This window comes from Liolophura sinensis, chromosome 2, assembly GCF_032854445.1.
Source record: "Liolophura sinensis isolate JHLJ2023 chromosome 2, CUHK_Ljap_v2, whole genome shotgun sequence".
NCBI classification, from domain to species: domain Eukaryota; kingdom Metazoa; phylum Mollusca; class Polyplacophora; order Chitonida; family Chitonidae; genus Liolophura; species Liolophura sinensis.
In genome coordinates, this window is record NC_088296.1 from 5,673,255 (window position 1) to 5,693,619 (window position 20,365).

Genomic DNA, 20,365 nt, shown 5'->3' on the forward strand with positions numbered 1-20,365 from the left:
GATCAACTTTTGGTACATATAGTCTGTGTAACAATGCTATAAATGAGGATTTATAAATATTATCATAATTCAGATGAAATGCATGTGTTTGGATATAAACAACATATTTACATTCAAATGAATGTGTTAGACATGCATTACTTGCTTATTTAGACCACTCTTATGGAAAGCGATATGTATATTTCATTTGATCTAAATGATCTGAGTTCTAACGCCATACCCAAACCATATTTCACTTGATAAAACCGGTGGTTAGCTTCACTGGTTTTCGGCTTTGAGCAAAGCTGTGTGTTGTGACCAGCTGTAGGACGCTGGTATGTATTTTAGGCTCGATGCATTTAAGGAGATGTGGAATCGGTTCTGATAGGCAAGTCCAGGGTTTGAATTTCCGGAATGACACATTTATCCAAGCATGACCAAGACTACCGGGTTAAACTCAGCAAACCCTATCCCTACTGTCAGCCAGTCAACGTCGATTCTGTATCCCTTTAAACATCTGACTTGGCGGGGTTATTCCAATAACAAGTGTACATTTAATGTAAAGCACAGCTTTTATAGTTATTTAAAATAACCACATTTTAACTCTTCTAATGTACATGTATTTTTACGTTTTAAAGCAAACAAACTTCCTGTCCCTGCTTGGATACATCACAGCTTTTATAGTTATTTAAAATGACCACATTTTATAAACTCTTCTAATGTACATATATTTTCATGTTTTAAAGCAAACAAACTTCCTGTCCCTGCTTGGACACACCAGATCACGTGTTTGGCGATAAAACAACCGTTGCAAATGAAAATAAATTTTTCTTCTTTTTTTTTAGATTTTTTGATTTGTGTTCTCAACAAATTGTTTTTGCTTATAACAAAGCTCCTACTACCTGCTGCTTTTTTATATTGAGGTTAAAACCTATATATGGGCAGTTGTAAAAACAAGGTTGATGCGCTTGTTAGTTGATGACCCCTTATCAGATATTCATCTTGAAAAGCAGGTTCTTCCATAGATCAACATCAGGGAACCAAGTGACAGCAACCTCAGCTTAAAAACTCACGACAAACGTTTAGTCAGGCAACAAGTTTGAATACTTAATTCTTGTTCTTTTTCCTCCAGTTTTGCATGAAAAGTTATACTCTTAAATCTAAATTGTTACATTTGACTCTGTAAAGATGACAAGGAGTGATTGCACACACAATAGTTATCTGACGAATTTAACACTTTTAATTTTGATTGGTGTTTTACGCTGTACTCAAGAATATTTCATATGGGAGGAAAACGGGCAGTGCCCTAGGGGAAACACGAACCCCATTTGAAGAGTATTGAAACAGTAATACTTAATAAAACTAGTCTGACACAAGCAGCTCATGTAAGTTCAGTCACTCCACGTGATGATCACCGTGTTGTACATGTAACATTTTAGTTTCAAGAGGGCAAGTTCACTCGTGTTGTTCCATTTAACTTTTCTGTATACATATAGCCGAAAATTTTCCCTGGCTGACCCCTGGGAGTTACTTCTCCTGCACTAGAGGCAACAAGAAAAAACGCTTTAGACTGGCGAGACTGTAAAATCTTAATTGGAAAAAAACCAAACAAACAAAAAAACATGAAACCAGAATACTGTTTAGGTGTTCTGTCCGCCGCTTCCGCTGGAACAAACCCATTGCCGTAGGTGGTCGAAGATTACTGACGATGTTTGCCGAAGGGGTTAGATTGACTGTATAGTACTCATCGCCCGTCTTATCTGACAGCTAGAGTTCACGAATCAAACTGTTGCACGCACGAAGCCTTTGTCAAAGGTTTGATGCGTTGCTTAGCAGGAGTTGAATGCAGGGCCGTGTATATTAATTGACGTGTCCGATTTTCACAAGTTACACACCTGCGCGAAGTGCCTGATTGAGGCGACCCCTTTAACAATTGGTATACTCTATTCACTCCGGGGGACGGGGTTGTTGTTTGTTCAGTAGAACTAAGTTCCTTTAGATACCGGATACAGGCTTGAAGAAGGGTTAAACAGGGCTAAGAAGGAAGCGGCGTTCGCAGAAGAGCTACTTATACAGTTGTCTTTTCCTTTGAATCGAGAGGTTCTGTACATCAGTGTCCGGAGAACATCATTGATCAAGGTAAGTACACGGTAAATTTAACTCACACCAGGGCCCAGTTTCACAAAGCGGTGTATGACATTTTTTGTCGTACATTTGTCGTACGACGTTTTACATGAGACAATTACAGCAGCAGGGGTGCCAGCATACCACTCGGTGAGGCCGTTGAAACTCCTATCGCTATTTGCGGGGCATGTTTATAGGTATTCATCCCCCAAAAAACAGGTCTGGTGGGCTAAAAAACAACGCATCTCGCCTGTCCAAAACTAGACAGCCAGAGGGGCACAATCCCCCCCCCCCCCCCTTTGGTGCCCCCCTAGCCAAGACGTACGCGTTTATTTACAAGTCTAGCCTACATACACACTTTGATACGAGACGACCTAGTTGGCATTTAACAGATAAGTCATATGGCCTATATGTAAACCAGATGTGTTGCACAATAGGGTGATTCAGCTGATTTTCTCCCAAGGATAGGGCTTCAACTACGGGTTTTCATGAAAAATAAATGTGGCAGTCTTTTTCAGCTTGTTTGATAAGATCCAGTATTTTTTGGGAGGATTGGAGATATTGTGTTTATGCGGAAAAGTCCTTCCAATTTAGCCCATGTCCCGTGGGTCTGGGATATAGTTCAATCGGCTGACAGAGGTGTGAATGGCGCTGTATGTAAGGGGTGTATTCATATACTGCGTATATAAGGGGATGTTTGCTAGCTCAAATCCGGATTTGGTCTCCTATATGTGTAGTATATGAATACATTACCTGCATATAACGTCGGGCTCTACGCACTTCTGAGGAATCTCTGCAACTTTCGACAGTTTAGGAGGCAGAGAGACCTTACCAAGGGGTGTAGATGACCCATTGGTGGTAGGATGTGTCAGCGCCAATTAACCCCATAACGGCGGGTCGCTAGCGCAAAAAATCCGGAGCCCGCTGTTAGGGTGGTGATTAATTGGTAACAGGTTGAGCTATAAACCAGGCCTTTTGCTTTTTTGGACCATGGGTTCGAGCCCCACACTGGGTAGATTTTTTTTTACCCCCGGGGTTCTTGAGACATAGCAGGGGGTGGCTCGGATTCCAAAACAAGTTCCCCCTGGGCACCTCCCCAGAACATCATTCGAAAAGGACGTTTTTCAGTTCTTGCCGGGCTATTTTTTGGCCGTGATCTATAAGCTGTTTTTTCGTGCTTTCATCGATCTCTACAGCGCTGAATGCCTTACGAGACTTGGCGCGTATCTCCTGCTTCAGATCAGAGTAGTTCTTGAGCTCCTGGACGATTTGTCTGAACTCTACGTCTGAAAAAACATCATCCGCTAATGCCGTAGACACCTGCGTATGGATGCTGTTAAGTTTGGCCTCAGCCAACAGCCGTATATCGTTATGTTTCTTGGCCTTTGCGTGAAGTCGGCGGCTAACGAATTTTCCGGCGACATTTAAGGCACCGCAAGCTAGGGCCGCAGCTTCCATGGCCAAGACAGGAGGGGCTGCAATTATTGTTGTGAGTAATCCCACGCCGGCAACCCCTAGTCCCAAACCGGCCGTGAGCATGGCTGAATCAAGGGCCTCGGTGGCCAAGATACCGCGCCGGTACTTTTTGTACAAGGCTGGAGGGAGATCTCGCTCAGATTCAAGCTAGTAGTATAGGGAAGGAGGGTTCTGGCACACCCTCCCCCTGGGGCCCTCCCCAGAACAAAATGGAGGCCCCAGCCCCCCAGCGAAAGGTCTGATGGCTATCGAAATTTCTTATTAGGTATACAGCGAATACAATGAATAATTATGGGATCTCCCGCGATGGAAACGACCAGCCAGCCTATTTGGGCGAAGTTAGTCGGCACGGTGCAAGACTTGCGAAGCTACAAAGAAGTCACCCACAGCATATTTAAAGACAGACGCGTCAACGCGGGCCGGCTGCTCGTGCTGAAGCTCTTTACCAACGACGTGTGCGCTTCGGTGAATCACCCCGAGCCCATCCGGCAGTATTATGAAAACCGCCTGCTGCCCGAGCCAATGAGGCAACAACCCTAACCCCTAGAACATCAATCGAAAAGAGCTTTTTTCGGCTCATGCCGAGCTAGTTTTCGGCCGCGATCTATAAGCTGTTTTTTCGTGCTTTTTTCGATCTCTACGGCGTTGAATGTCTTACGTGACTTAGCGCGTATCTCCTGCTTCAGATCAGAGTAGTTCTGGAGCTCCTGAACGACTTGCCTGTACTCTACGTCCGAAATAACACCATCAGATAATGCCGTAGATACCTGTACACGGATGCTGTTAAGTTTGGCCTCAGCCAACAGCCGTATATCGTTATGTTTCTTGGCCTTTGCATGAAGTCGGCGGATAACGAATTTTCCGGCGGCATTTTAAGACACCGCAAGTTATAGCCGCAGCTTCCATGGCCAATACAGCAGGGGCTAGAATTATTGTTGTGAGTAGTCCCACACCTGCAACCCCTAGTCCAAAAAAGGTCGTGAGCATGGCCGAATCAAGGGCCTCGGCGGCTAAGACACCGCGCCGGTACTTTTTGTACAAGGCCCGGCGGAGATCTCGCTCAGATTCAAGCTGCCTCTGTATTTCGGCGATATACTGCAACGCCCTCCGGAGGGGGGGGGGGGGGGGTCAACCATCGGCGCGGTCGGGGTTAAGGGGTGGTCATCAGTAATTGTCGGGTCTTCATCCGAGATCGCCGGGTACAGTCGTCCCATATTGTCCGTCCTACGAATCAAAAACGTCGGTAAGCTCTAAATCGTCATCGGGAATACTAACACGAAAGCGGCGAAGGCGTATACCGCACTCTAAATTGATTGCATCGAGATTTAAAACGCCCCCTATGACGACTCGTATATCCTCGAGAGAGCTCCGGATGATTGGTTCGCCCTGGGCCTGTAATTTGATCAACAGTCTGAGATCCTTTGTATCGTGCTCCGCAGGCCACCTTATTTTAACCCCGGTAATCAAAGTGGAACAGCGTTGTTCGGCCGCGCCAAGTATGAGGTTGAAGATAAGTATAGATCCAGGGGATACTAGTAGTGAGGGTTTAAAATCGGTTTGCGCGGCAAGACGGAAGGGATCTACACCAGGCGCCGCGGCTAGTGTGAAGTAACCTCTTACACCCAAAGATATATGACAGGCGCTGGCTGGTACCCACGATATGAAAGAGGCTCCGGAGTTGAAAACTTTTTTCACCACCCTACTAGTGGCCTGGACCGTCATTGGGGTCACCTTTACATCTATTAACCAATCGGGGTCGCGAGCTCTGGCAAGAACAAAGCGGTCTTCAAAGCGAATTAAAGACAGTTTTTGTTCTTCATTCACCTTAGACGGCGACCTGCGATCTTGCTCTACAGAGGATGAGACATCTTGAAGGGAAGCAAACGTAGCAGGTTCTGCTTGCCTCGGAATCTTTTTGCTGATGTACTTGCCAGTTTTAAACTCGAAGGCGTAGATTTTACCTTCCTGACCTTGAAGTTCGAACTTCAACACATCTGCCAAGTCGCTTAAAGACAGGCACGCAGACCTGGGACCGGCTGCGTCCACCATACTTATTGTATTTCTAGGCTAGCACTGAAGTATCCTGCAAATAGAATATTGCTATCACTGTCTAAAAGCGATACGGTCAAGTGCGTTATATTGTCGGCGCTCAAGGCTTTGTACTGTGGGTTGGGAAAGGAAAACGTCTTTAAGCAACCAATCTCTATAGCACCCAAGGCGATGGTCTGAAGTAGTGTTAAACTGCCACTGTAATCTGAGGTTATTCTCACGTTTTCTGAGGTGTCCAGTTCATCCAAATGCACGAAGACTTCTTCGTGCATGGTAAATTTAGGTATAAGGTCACCGTCCATAGTCCCCCCTATAGGCGAAATCCCGTCCGAGAACCCTAAGATGGGGGCAAGCTCTTGGAGTATTTTGAAGCTATTTTTTGGGAGGGTAATGACTAAGCGATTCGTAACTTCATTTACTTCCAGAGAAATCCCATGCTGGTGGAATACAAAATTTCTCATCACACAGAAAGGGTAGTTGCCCGTCTCAGTTTCAACACGTTTGCCATCAAACAAGAAGCCCACTGCGGTGGGGATTCTCGACCATTTCGGGTGGAATGATATCTCGCGAAGGGCGATTTTAAGGCGGCCGTTGAGGTTGTTAAGGGCTTGAGGTAGCGCGTAAGGTTTCATATTGTCAACCCAAGACAATGTGATGAACTTCGAAGCAGGTTCTGCTAGTCTCCCCGCAATATTTTTGCGGATGTACTTGCCATTTTTAAACTCGAAAGCGTAGATTATACCTTCCTGGCCTTTGAATTCCAAATCCGACCCATCTGCCAAGTCGCTTAAAGACAGGCACGCAGAACTGGGACCGGATGCGTCCTCCATACTCATTGTATTTCTAAGGTAGCACTAAGGTACCCAACATTAATATACTTGCCGTTTTTATCTAAAAGTGCCACGGTCAAGTGCGTTATATAGTCGTCGCGCAAGGCTTTGTACTGTGAGTTGGGAAATGAAACCGTCTTCCCGCATTTTATCCCTTCACCAGTCACGGCGACGGCCTGAAGTAGTGTTGAACCACCACCGAAATCTGAGGTTATTCTCACGTTTTCTGAGGTGCTCAGTACATCCAAATGCACGAAGACTTCTTTGTGTGTGACCAAGTTAGGTAGATTTTCACCCTCCATAGTCCCCCCTATGGGCGCAATCCCGTCGGAGAACCCTAAGATGGGGGCAAGCTCTTGGAGCATTATGAAGGTATTTCTAGGGAGGGTAAGGACTAAGCGGCCCGAGGCTTCATTCAATCCCAGAGAAATCCCATTCGGGCGGAATATATCCATGTCCAGCGTACAGACATTGTAGTAGCCCGTCGGCACTCCAACACGTTTGCCCACAAGCAAGAAGCCCAGTCCGGTGGGGATATTCACCCAGGCTGGGTAGAATGTTATCTCGCGAAGGGCGGTTTTAAGGCGGCCGTCGAGGTTGTTAAGGGCATGAGGCAGCGTGTGCTGTGCCCCATTTAGAATGTCAGACAATGTGATGAACATTTTAGCCACGATGAACAGCGAGGCTTACAGGTTCAATAGAGAGGCCATTTACAAGGCCGGGGCATTTCATAGTATCCAAACCCACGCAGAGCAGCTCACGCGATTTGACATCTACATCGATGAAAAGAAAGCCTTTCCGGTCCAGTTCACAGATGTGTTGGCTAAGTACCGGCTGCCACAGATAACCAGCAATGACATTGTTCGGGCCTGGAACACCAATCCTATGCAATTCTGGCAGAACCAAGTGAACTTCGCGGTCTGGTGCGCAACCACGGGCTATGGCGTCTCTGTAAAAGACCATCTTCTCGCCCCCGACAAACAAATAAGGGCCCTGTACACGTTACATGTGTATTACCAAGTTAGGCGGATCTTGGAAGAGATCCAGGCCCCCCTGCCGCAAGACAGAGCGTGAGCGGCATTCAAAAGCCCCCACGATGATAGGGCCTATGAGAGGATTTGTAGGGAATTCCGCGTAGATAAGCACACAGACTGGAGGCGCAGGGGGGTGAATCACGGCCTCGGAGTGGCATATTACTATATCACGGGAACGGGTTACAGCCCCGTTGGCGATGGGACCTTCTATCCGAGCAGGATGTTGTTCTCTGGAAAGCCTACAGCGCTCCACGTCGACTACATCCAGCAGAACGCCGAGGAAGCTTGGGGGTCGTTCAATGCCGACAAATCCCAAGGATTCACGCAGCCGGGCGTAGAGCGCCTAAACGATTCCATCCGGACATACGTGTGAGCTATTCTAGACGCCCAAGCGCAAACAAGGGCGCGTATTCTAGGCACGGGCACAGCCTTCGACGCGGAAAAACAGTTTGCCGCGAACGTTGAAGACGCTATTTCCTCTCCGATCGACCTTCCGTCTGCTATCAAACGCTACCAGGACGTGCTACAGTATGCCGGGAGCGCTGTAGACTTTGTGTATGGCATAGGCCTATGTATGACCCCCATCGACATGCTTCTGCAGATCGGTCATGTGGCGAACTACAACAACAAAATCGTCGTGGCCACAGAGGACCAGAAGCTAGGCGCCAATGAGGGTGTGAATGCTAAATTGCCGCCCACTTTGCACAAGCGCGCACCTTTCCACGGGATCGTTAAGCCACAAGAAAGCGTCCCACCACCTTCCCATGTTAAGCTGCAGGAAAGCGTTCCACCACCTTCCCTCGTTGAGCCACAAGAAAGCGTCACACCACCCACCGCCGCCGAACCCCTAAAGAATCACGATTCGGAGAAGACAGCCATCGTCGTCGCTGGGGTTGGTATCGGCTTACTGCTGCTGTGGACTATGCGTTAAATAATTGCGAACAGCCACGAGCATTAGGCCACCTACTGCGATGACTAGAGCCCAGACATTATCGGCCAGCCACCCAGCTGCTTTCCCGAGAAGGTTCAGTAGCCAGGACACAATACTGCCAACAATACCCGGAATCGCAGCGGCAGCCTTCCCAGCCAGCTTGCCAAGGGCGCGCGCCAGGGACTGGAGATGCTTTTTCACCCACTCTTTAAGACCACGCCCGTCGGGTGGAGGTGGTGTTGGCTGGATGCCCCCGCCGGACCCGCCAGTCAGCGCCAACTTTATCGCTAACCCCAGTGTCGAGATCGCCATCCCAATTGCCGTGAGAATGGAGACCACGGTTATTCCCTGCTCCCGGAAGAGGGTGCGGACGCGCTCGGCCAGAGTAGTATCCTTGTTTAGGATGCGATCGATCGTCTGCTTGATGCGGTGTATTTGCGTGCGCAGGGCTTCGCCCGTTAAAGAGGCTGCTTCGAGCCGGGGCGCCCTCTCGGTCTCGAGCTTATTTTTCCTATCTTCGATCATACTCCGCAAGTCTTTATTATCATCATTATCATCATCAGGGACCTCTCCCAACTTCCGTTTTTCTTTTGCGATGTCCTTATCTAATTTTGACAGCCTGGCGGTGTTATACGCGTGTTCGCCTTCCAAGGTCTCCATTCTGTATGATCGCGTCCTCCGCCACCGAAAGTTTGTTAAGGACAAGTCTGATACTCTCTGGAACATAAACCTGAACACGCCCGCGAGAGCAATGAAGGGCATCCTCACGCTGTTCGAGGTTAAAAGAACCCCGTGGGGGAGGAGGTCGGAATTCTTCTACAACCCTAAGATCACCAAAGTAGAAGTCACAATAGAAGGTGCCCCCAATCAGCTGTACAGCCAGGGCATGCGGGCGTACCAGCAATGAGGCGAGGTCCAGAGGTTCTTCGCCAGCTCACCCCTTAAGAAGCGGGACCCTAAGGTGGCCAGGGTCGTAAAAGACTTGGGCCTGGCAGACGTCTCCCTGGAAGAGTTCTTGACGCACAAGCACGCCTTCTGGCTTGACCTTCGGCCAAGCGACGATGACGAGCTGCATGGCAGTGGGAGGCGCGTTCAGAACGCCAGCGAGGGGATTACGATACAGGTGACAAAAGAGAGAGAAGATCCCGGCGTGTTGAACGTATATCTCTATGTGATTATGGACGCAATGCTGCACATCCAGAATGGTAGATTCGTTAACGCGCTTTATTAATGACGCCCACTGCGCAATTATCTGTGGGCAGACGAACTGCGGCAAAACAGTCTTCATGCTGGACCTGCTTGATAGCCCTTTCCGCGGTTTCTTTCATCACATTGTGATCCTGTGTCCCACTCTTAAGCATAACGAGGCGTACCGGCGGCGATAGATACTGTCTAACCTAGAGGTCTATTGTTTTGATCCCGGCGAGCGGCTAAACGAATGCCTGAGAGCTTTCTACAGATTGTTCGAGGGGGAACCCACCCTATACATCATCGATGATTGTACCACGTTGGAGGCGATGAAGAAGAAACAAAAAATGCTGTCATTCATGGCTTTGTCAGGCCGCCATGCAAAGCAAAGCGTCTGGGTCCTCACTGAGAAATACAACGCCGTCCTGAAAGACTTTCGCGAGCAGACAAGGTGGGTGGCTTTATTCCACTGCAAAGATCGGCACTCGTTCAACGAATGCCTGGAGGAGAACCACATCATCGAGGCCGAGAGCGAAAAGGCAGAGGTTCGACAGAAGCTCAAGAACAATCCGCATTCTAAGCTCCTGCTAATGACTGATACGCCCGCCATATCTAAGATTATATATTAGACGTAGTCGCCCCGACGTATTAATAATGGATGCCGACGAGCTTATAGACGAGATTCTGGGCGCAGAGGAAGAGGAGGAGAAGCCCAGCCAACAGCTCAGCCAACATGCACAGCAGCTCAGGGATAGGCTGGCGGCACTTGCGGTGGGTGGGCAGGTCAAGCGACATCTGGGTAAAGACGTAACAGCCGCTGAGATCGACGCCATGAGCGACGAAGACGTTGAAAGGCTGCACTTCGGTACGAGGCTAAGCTCGGTGCGCGGATGGTTGACGGTCTCGGAGGTATATTCTTGAGATCATATGTAAGGGCGGCCAGCTGGCTCCTACCTATCCCACCCGAGAATCGACCAAAGCTCATGGCACAGCTCGCCACCGACCCATTTGTTGAACAGACGCTTAGCAGTGCTAGCTGCTGGTTATACTACTGCTATGGTAAATACTTAGCACCGTTAACCATGGCGCTGACCACTGCTGAGCACTGCTCATTTGAACACCACTGCTGTCCTAGAAATGATGATCCTGAGGAACATGAGTACAACAAATCCGGAAGGCCCGAAAGAAGTGGAGGGGGTGACAGCGGATTCTACGAATGACGGCCCTGCGAAGAATCCCCAAAAAGTCGCTGCGGGTCGAGCGGGTGCTGCAGCGAGAAAGGCCAAGGCTGAAAAGCTTAAAGACGAGCTTCGCGAGGCAAAGGCTGCTTTTCTTGGCGCAGCTGATTCCACCAAGAAACAGCCGAAGGAACCGGATTCTACGAAGGCATCCGACTGGAGGGCGCCCCTGGCGTTATTAGGCGTTGGCAGCCTTACAGTGCTAGTGCTGCTACGCGTGTGGCGCAGCCGCTATACAGCACGAGGTGCAGATATTACACCGCGTGCAGATATCACGCCGCAAGAAAAGAATCTCCATTTGAATAGACGACGCGACCCTTTCTATATAGAGCAGCATGTCTACTCCAACCAGTGACGGAAAAGTGCTAGTCAACGCGGTCTACCGCGCCGCTGTGGTCTCTCTCCTGGCCACTGGGTACGCTCGTCTCGGCCAGATGTTCCTGAAAGGAGCCCTCCCGAAGCTGGACTTAACACCCCGTGACGTCGGCATGGTCATTGCAGATGTAGGCCTGGCCATGTTTTGTAAGGAGTTGCTAATTAAACAGGGGCTCCTTCCTCCCAATATAATCAAGTAGTAATGGCCTCCATCGCAATGATGATGGGCGCTGCCCTCGTAAACGCTCTGGCCTTCAGCGCGAGCAGCTATATGTTTTCGATGCTAAGGAGTTCCGGTGTCGACGAAGAGCGGAGGCGCCATGACCGCGCTGTAGAGCAGCTCCAAGCCGCCCAGGAAAAATGGGCCCGAAAGCGTACTGAGCGCTTGGACTGGATCAATGATGAACTCCGCCGCCAGGGCCACGCTGTCCAAATGTTCCTGAATGTCGACTCTGCAATCCGCGAGTATTCTAGGGTCATGGGCAAAACTCTTACACGCGATGCACGCGACGCGCTGCTGGGCGCAGAGCCACAGCTCTCCGATTTCTATGTGCCTAGTGAAGATCAAAAACACCGCGAGATGACCCTCGTAATCCTGGGAATGTGTGTGGTTGGGGGTGTGAGTTACAGAATCGCAAAACTCACCAAGTAATCTGAACTGACTGTGACCTTAGTAGTGAGGTTGATGAGGATCAGCATCATCACCGCGAACGCCGGGATGATTAACATCTTTTTCGTCGCAAATCTGTTAGAGGGCTGCTAGAATACCTTGATAACATGGCTAGTAAGGTGTCTGCTCGCCTGGCAAATATCTACTACAGCCCTTGTGGGTACTGGAAGGGTCGCCATCCAGAAACTTGCCACTGCGGCTAAAGTCTCCGAAGATGTTGTCCTGGCCTGGCTGGAAAAGCAGGCTATCTGGCAGATCTAGTTGCCTGTGCCGCGGAAAATCCCAAGGCCGAAGTTCGATGTGGCCGTGCCTAACGAGGTCCACCAGGCTGACCCGCTATTTCTTCCCCATGATAAGTTCGGTAAGCGCACCTATAGATACGCTCTTACCGTCGTCGACGTCGCTTCGCGCTATAAAGAGGCAGAGAATTTGGCCACAAAAGAATCTAAAGGGGTCGCTGACGCTCTCACTCGCATCTACAAGCGGGGACCCCTGAGATGGCCGAAGCTTCTCCAAGTTGACCCTGGGCGCGAGTTCATGGGTGCGGTGAGCCAACTGCTGGCCAAACACGATGCGACAGTCCGCCTAGGTCGCGTGGATATCCACCGAGATCAAGGCATAGTGGAGCGTTTCAACAGTACTCTGGCTGACCGGTCCTTTGGGCATCAGTACGCCCAGGAGATGCGCCTCCCTCCCGAACACCGGTCTACTGAATGGGTGGCTCGGCTGCCCTCTATTGTGGCCGAGACAACGAGACTGAACGGTAAAATGCGGAAAGACGCCATCAAGGCAAAAGAGGTGCCCCATAAGCCTTCATCGACGGTTCCAGGTTGTTCCGTTCGACTTAATGAGCTGAAGATTCCGAGGTTGTTGGCGTTCGTTATCTCTATCAGCCTGGAGAGCTTGAGGGCAGCCGCCGTAGCGCGACTGATCCTGTGTGGTCTCTAGAGATATGTCCGCTTGGGCGACGGGGCTTCGTTCGTGAAGAGTTGCTTATAGTACCTCTCGATACTCAGCTTCCCTCGGATGGGGTTTTCAGGTGATGAGGAGCTTATCTGAAGGAGTCTCCACCTTAATGACCATTGAGCGCAACGTTGCCGCCCCTCGACGGCGGTTGCACTCCAGGCAGGTCAAGCGGACATTGCCCCGAGTGTGACCCTGGGCGTTGTCCAGGCGGTCAACGCTGAACTGGCGGGTGTCCTTGGGCTGCCAGCACCACAGGAGGGCGCAGTTACAAGCGGCGCATCGGCCGCCCTGTTTTGCCCGCAAGCCAAGGACGTCCTCCGCGCGCAGGTCATTGGTGTGTCCCTTTGCGTCGTCAAGTCGTTGGTAACCGGCCAGCTTGCGGGCGATGTTTTTCTGCACCTCCGCGGCGTTTTCCTGCGGGACAGACGGACCGTCAAACTCGGGCGGTGGACAGCAGCGGCGGAGTTACCCGATGTACTCAACGCGGCTCACGTCGAGGTAACAGAGGTTGTTCCACGAGATGCGGTCATCCACGACACGTTGGGGGTCCTCGATTGTGAAGCCTTGGCTCGAGTGGACCGTCATCGTGTAGCCTAGTGCGAGGTCTGGCCACTTACCTTCCACAACCTCCTGTGAGGTCCTCACGCTTACCTCGTCGACATCGTTGAGCACGAGCTCCAGCTGGTACGGCCTGCCATCGTCCATAAATAATGGGCCGGGGACGGTCACCATTACGTTCTGCTTCCGGGTGTCCCGCGGGCGATAGATTAGGGGGCCGGCTCTCTGGGGAAGGCTCTTCGGTGGCGCTCAAAGATGAGCTTCTGTGCCCGATCGCGTTGCACCTTCTGTGAGATGGGGACGAGGTCCGTCGGTTTCCACACAGCCAAGAAATCTTCCCAGCCATCACATTTGGGGGTGGCACGCAGCATCTCCCGCCACTGCACCCTATCTGGCTCGAGCCGCATCGCCCTCTTCAGGGCCCGGAGGTCCTACTCCTTCGCCCGATGGTCGACGGTGATCTCTTCGTAGTAGCCGGCAGCCTCGCGCAGCCAGTCGTGTGGGGCCTCGCCCGTAATTGGTGGGGGTTGTCCCTGGTCGCCGCAGCAGATAACCTGAACACCCCTGCAGTCCAACCACTCAAGAAATGTCTCCAAGATGGGGCGCGGGACGGTGCACACCTTGTCCCAGACGACGACACGGGGGACAAACTTCTGACCCATCACTTCCGGAGACCAGAACTTTTGGCCGCTCCAGCGGAAGAACGAGTGGTACGACTGGGCCTTCACGATCCGGGCTCTCATCTCCTTCGCGAGGCGGTGGGTGGGCGTGAACACCACCAGGGAGCCGCGGGCGCGAAAGAGCTCGATTGCTCGTGTCGTCTTTCCCGAGCCACCACCCCCGTTGAGATAGCTGAGTTCGTGGCGCGTTAGCGGATCCGTGTTGCTGGGCGCTATGCTGTTGGGGAGCAGGTGACAGTACTCCCATGCGGCGGCTTTCACTTGGTAGGCGGCGTGGTTCTGGGGCGCAAAAATCGTCTCGCCCTTATCTCTCCACTGGCCTCGTGCACAAGGCTGGTCCGGTAGGTGTGCCCGTCGGCGAGGACGAACTGGTTGACAGTGAGCTTCCGTCCTTCGCTGCCCCCAGCAAAGAGACACCCACAGGTTCGTCGACGACCTGTTTTCGGATCGCCTTCCAGGCGTCGTGAATGCAAGTAGTAAGGCAGGTAACGAACGCACAGACGATATAAGCGTGGCAGCTAGTTCACTGTATTCTCAAATGTAACAGTCCATATTTAAGGATAAAGTGCTTTGCTGGGGATCGCACTAGGTTGTAACAGAGGAAATACATACTCTAGATAAACTTTAGGGCAAAAAATATAGGTAATGGGGGACTGGGTTTCAGACTGGCAGACCGTAATGTAGGCCTGCCCCAAGGAATCACCTGTTCGGTTTGTTTATTGTTTGAATGAGCTACCTATCTCAATATTTTAATTGGGCGGAAGACGCGTGTTAAGAACTATTATAACTTCAGTACTTTGGCTCAAAGTGTTTACCCCTTATTTTGATTTTATCAGAAGTCGAGTTTCACTGAGAGTTCGAAAAATGCTTCCTCGAACTTTGGATATTGTTTACACCATGTACAGTAGTTCAACGAGTGAGTGAGTGAGTGCTTGGGGTTTAACGTCGTACTTAACAACTGTTCAGTCATATGACGACGCAGGAAAGCTTAGAGTACATGTAATGTGCCTCCTTGTTGCAGGACGGATTTCCACCGATCTTTTATCTGGTGCTGCTTCACTGAGACGCCTCACCGAAGGCAAGTAATCTGTCCCGCCTGAGCCATTATACTGATACGGGTCAACCGGTCGTTGCACTGCCCCTGTCAGTAGTTTAAGGACCAAACTGACGTACATTTACGTTGCACCATACACACCAACATACAGGCAGACACGGCGATTCTCGCTATTAAGGAAATCAAATACGGCTATACAGTCGTTTCAAAGGCACGGACACAGTTTTCGTTTTCGTCTTGGAACCATGAAAACCATCCGCCACTACATATTACGTAACACCCCTGGAAACTGTAAAGAACTTACAAATGCTTGTTGTCAGTGATATGGTCGTATAACTAACTTTTACAATGGGCATAATCGTTTACTTGAATGGCACCCCCTCGTTACAACTGGGTCAGGGCGAATGCGTGAAATTGAGTCATACCCTGGCAAATAACATGACAACACAGGACACCTGATTGTTAGTTATATACGTGATATAAAAACCAAACTTAGGACAGGTACTGTGCGTGGAGTGGATTTTCTTGTAATCAGCTGCAAAGCACATTCGGTGTGGCCTCATTAGGATAGACAGAAGATAAATGTCATGTTGTTTATTACCAACAGAAAGAAATTGGCATTTCCCCTCAAATGATGTAGCAGGCGATAAGTATAGAAGTCTGTATTTCACCGGTTACCTGTGACCTTTTGCCAACGATCACGCTATCGTCGATGCTCTGGTTTTACTCGCACTGCTGTAGTATTTTATATTAACTGACGCATGAGGTTGGGGTTTCGAATCCAGTCCACGTCTGTTCTGCTGTGGCCCATACACCTGACATCCACTGCGCATTAATATACAAACACATCACTTTTTTTGGAAATGACTGAAAAATTGTAAAGTACGACGTGAAACCCCAAGCATATTTACATGCACATGTCTTTTTGTGGACCTCAATTAGGGTTTTAATCTAACTGTTCATGTAAATGCCTAAATAGTAAGAAATAACAAACCCACCTTACACCATTAGAACAACTGAAGCTGGGAAGTCTTGACAATTTATTTTTTTTATTTAATTAGTGTTTTACGCCATACTCAAAATATTTCACTTATATGACGGCAGGTAGCATTATGGTTAGAAGAAACGGGACAGAGCCCGGGCGAAAACTCACGACCATCGGCAGCTTGTTGGCACACCTTCGTATGCACTCTTGACAATTTCTGAATCTGGGTGAACTAACGACAGAAAGACAATAGCTTTAACCACATATGTATACGTACTGTGCACCAGTTCACAGCTTGCACTTACACACATTTACCAACCGATGCGAATAAGATCAATTTCAGGAGTTCTGATTACTGGCAAAATTGCTTCGCATAGCCAAAGGATAGAGCTTAGAGAAGCCCACATATTAACATATCAATGACCAAGTTTGCATATGGAGTGACTATGAAAATCGAATGAAGTCTTTGTCATTGTCGTTGTTTTCAGAGCAAAGGGTGTTACACAAAATCATCGACATAATTGATCAGATTAGGGATCAAAACAACAGCTGTGGGTGAGGATTTGGTAACACGCGACTTGACGCTTTCACAACAGACCGGTGGTGATATCACAACTCTACATTCTTTGTATAGGAGGGCGCCGTCAATAATACTCCTGATTTATGGATAGATAAATAGTTTGACACCTTCATCGATCGAGCTCGGTAGCAGGAATTCTGTAATACTTGCCTTCTTATTTGCTAAAATCATCGTCAAATCATCGTCGTCATCATCATCATCTTGTCTTCCCTATAATAATTCCTTACCGGATTTAAGCCGTCATAGTAGCCGCCATGTTGAATCTACTTCAGTTGCAGACCGTAATGTAGGTTTGCATATTTATTATATACAGTATAAAAATAAACCCTTGACAATTTTTTTGAGTTTACATTTTTTTATCAGGTGAAACTTTGGCAATTCAACCTGGTTTTATAAGTAGACTGTTCAAAACCACATAATCTGTACACTCATAAATTCGGCGAAAATTGACGAGCTGGCCCTACACTCATAAACTTAATTTTTTAGTTTTAACAGTCTGTGTGTGTGATGCTAGAATGTATTCTTGTATTGCAGCAGATTACTCTGTTAAATATAACACACATTTTATTTTAATTCAACATAAAGATCCAATTAGATTAACAGAATGTTATGTAGAACTGACATAATATACATATTCTGGCATCACCCAGACAACAGAGTTTCGGTTAATTTTTTGAGTGTAAACTGTTTCGTGACATACTAACAGCCGGTGTGTAAACCTGTTCTCCCAGCCTCCTCCACTACTCTTCTTTTTTCGGATTGGTGAGTGTGTCAAAACTCCTAATCGCAACTTCAACTCTAGGAGATCGAAACCTGCCTCCGTGACTCGTTCATGGGACGTTTGTTGTGAACTTTATCGTTAAAATCACTGCATATTGTTTTTTGCGTAATTTACTACATGTACTATTTAGACATTCACACGAACAGTTAGAATAAACCTCTAAATGGAGTAAATTGACAAAAAGCCATATTTCAGTAGTTACGTGTGACCATTTGCCAGTTATCACGCTGTCGTCGTTTCTCTGATCTTGATCTCTGTGCGGTAGTCGTTATTCTTCAAAGAATGGGTTAGCGCGCTAGCGCAGCGTAATGACCCAGGAGCCTCTCACCAATGCGGTCGCTGTGAGTTCAAGTCCACCTTATGCTGGCTTCCTCTCTGGCCGTAAGTGGGAAGATCTGCCAGCAACCTGCGGATGGTCGTGGGTTTAACCCGGACTGTGCCCGGTTTCCACCCACCACAATGCTGGCCGCCGTCGTATAAGTGAAATATTCTTAAGTACGGCGTAAAACACCAATCAAATAATAAAAATAATAAAAAATACTTTAAAGAATTGAATGAACTACACATTAATAGGTTTGACTGAAAGGGATCCTCCACTGTAGCACCACCACAAGTAAAAAAGAAAAAACAGACTTTCTCCCACCGAGGTGACCTAACATTATCCAGCCTTCTTTCTTGTGCTTCCTTCCGGCAGGGAAGTTCAAAAGAGACATGTACTCAGAAATGTAAATTACCTGTCTATTTACCACTGTGTCATTGTTTTGAAGACGTTTAGTATATTCTGTTGTAGATGAGGCCTCTGGTTGTCGTCCTTCTGTGTCTGGTGGTCACCGTGTCCAGCGACGTGTAAGTCATCTCTCTCGATTTATCCTCTCCTTCTTCCAGAACATATCTTTCCCCCACACGAAGTCCATTGCTTCCAGAAGCTGTTCCAAGTGATTTTAAACCAGCCTGGGAGAGTGAGTGAGTGAGTGAGTGAGTGAGTAAGTGAGTGAATGAGTGAGTGAGTGCATGGGGTTTTAACGTTGTGGTTAACAATTTTTCAGTCATATGATGACGACGAAGGAGTCCTTAGAGTGCGTATAATGTGACTTCTTGACACAGGACGGATTTCCACCTCTCTTTCATCTATTGTTCTTTCATTGAGACGCCTTACCGAAGGCAAGTAATCCGCCCCGCCAGAGCCATTATACTGATACGGGTAAACCAGTCGTTGCACTATCCACTTCATGCTGAACTACAAACGAGGAAGATAAAACTTCCTTTTTTTAAGGTCTTAGGTGTGACTCGACCCAGGATTGACCCTGGGAGGATTGGATGATCTTCCGGCAAACTTTTTTTTTTAATCTAAGAAGATGCAAATTGGGTGTGTCTGTAAACAGGGTATCCACTCATCCTAGAAATTTTACAATGTTTCGAAAGTCAAACAATCAAAATACTATACCCATTCATCTCCATATGAAAGGTATGCACTAAAATTAAATTAGAATATTTAATATTTTAAATTCCTTAAAAAAGAGTTTAGGTCACTGGATAAAAAATTCAACCAAAACCACTTGTCATCTGTGCAGGCCTATCTTGTTTTTCTCCGAATTGTGCCAGGCTGAGGTGCTAAAAATTGTAGCCTAATAACGGCACTTCAATCGCAAAGAAATAGATTTTCGACATAAAGACACATGGACATAATGGGGAGGCGGAGGTGGAGGGGGAGGAGAGACCCAAAACTCTTGCCACTTTTTCCAACTAAAGAAATCACCACCATTGCGGACCTGCTATATTTTAAGCACGACGTAAAACCCTGAATCAAATATAAGCCCAAATACATGGTTTCCTACTTTCGTGCGATTTCTGGCTGTTGGTTTACATCGTCCGAGCCGAAGGCCTTTCTATACATTATACATTATTCAATGTGATTAATGCATAGAAAAACCTTAATTGCTTCATTTTATGATAAGTTAAATGATTATTTCAGATAATGAACTGCTTCTCGTTTCAGTGTCGTTTCTGACTGTACGGCGACAGAGGCGGAGATTGAAGCTGTTGGCCAAGTGGTGTTCACTTATGGCAAAGACCTGACTGATGAAGAAAAAACAGGGATAGCTTTCACCGTCATCAACAGAGTGGCCAATCCTCACTTTCCCAATACCACGTTAGAAGTAGTTAACTGGCAGAGAACCACGCCAAGAAAGACGAAAAGAGCCTATGCCAAACTGACAAAGATTTGGGACGTCAATCAGTGGACTAGCGCTAAAAGTGGCAACACTGACGAGTACCAGACGGCCATCCGCGTGTCACGTGACGCTCTCTGCGGACAGGCGAGCGACCCGACAGGGGGTGCCACTGATTTTGCGTCTCAACCAACCCCACGAGTTTTCCACGCTCCGCCAAATTACAGGGCGGCTGAACTTGGAACTCAGTTGGGAAACATCTACGTGTTTAAAATTCAACCAAAAGTTAACGGTGGCGGTAGGGGAGGGCGCAGACAACATGGCGGAGGCAGGGGAGGACACGGCAGGAGAGGGCCGGGAGGAAACCGAGGAGCACCCGGTAGGAGGGGACCAGGAGGACGTCGTGGAAGACCTGGCAGGAGGGGACCAGGAGGACGTCGTGGCCAGAGAGGAAGACATGGAGGAGAGGGAAAATAAGGTCTCTCACAATCAAGGAGTGGGCACAGTTCAGATAGATTTTAAGACGTCCTGATCGAACCTAGCTGAATTTATTATCACCAGATGTGTTTAGCTAGGTAAACATGGCGGTTCCCTTTTACAGGTCGCTTATTTGTATATGGCGTTTCTGATGAACGGAACGAGTTGCAATAATCCAAATAAAACACACTGAACAAACAATAAATACCGACATGAGTTTAA

At 48.3% G+C, this 20,365-nt stretch overlaps 1 protein-coding gene across 1 annotated transcript; it reads left to right on the forward strand.

Annotated features, from left to right (window-relative positions):
* The first annotated feature begins 1,710 nt into the window (after positions 1 to 1,710).
* On the forward strand, positions 1,711 to 20,365 carry LOC135463128 (protein FAM98B-like). The gene is made up of 3 exons (XM_064740447.1): positions 1,711 to 2,118; positions 18,289 to 18,344; positions 19,495 to 20,365. The coding sequence occupies exons 2-3, from the start codon at positions 18,289 to 18,291 to the stop codon at positions 20,141 to 20,143; spliced, it is 705 nt and encodes a 234-aa protein (XP_064596517.1). The 5' UTR covers positions 1,711 to 2,118; the 3' UTR covers positions 20,144 to 20,365.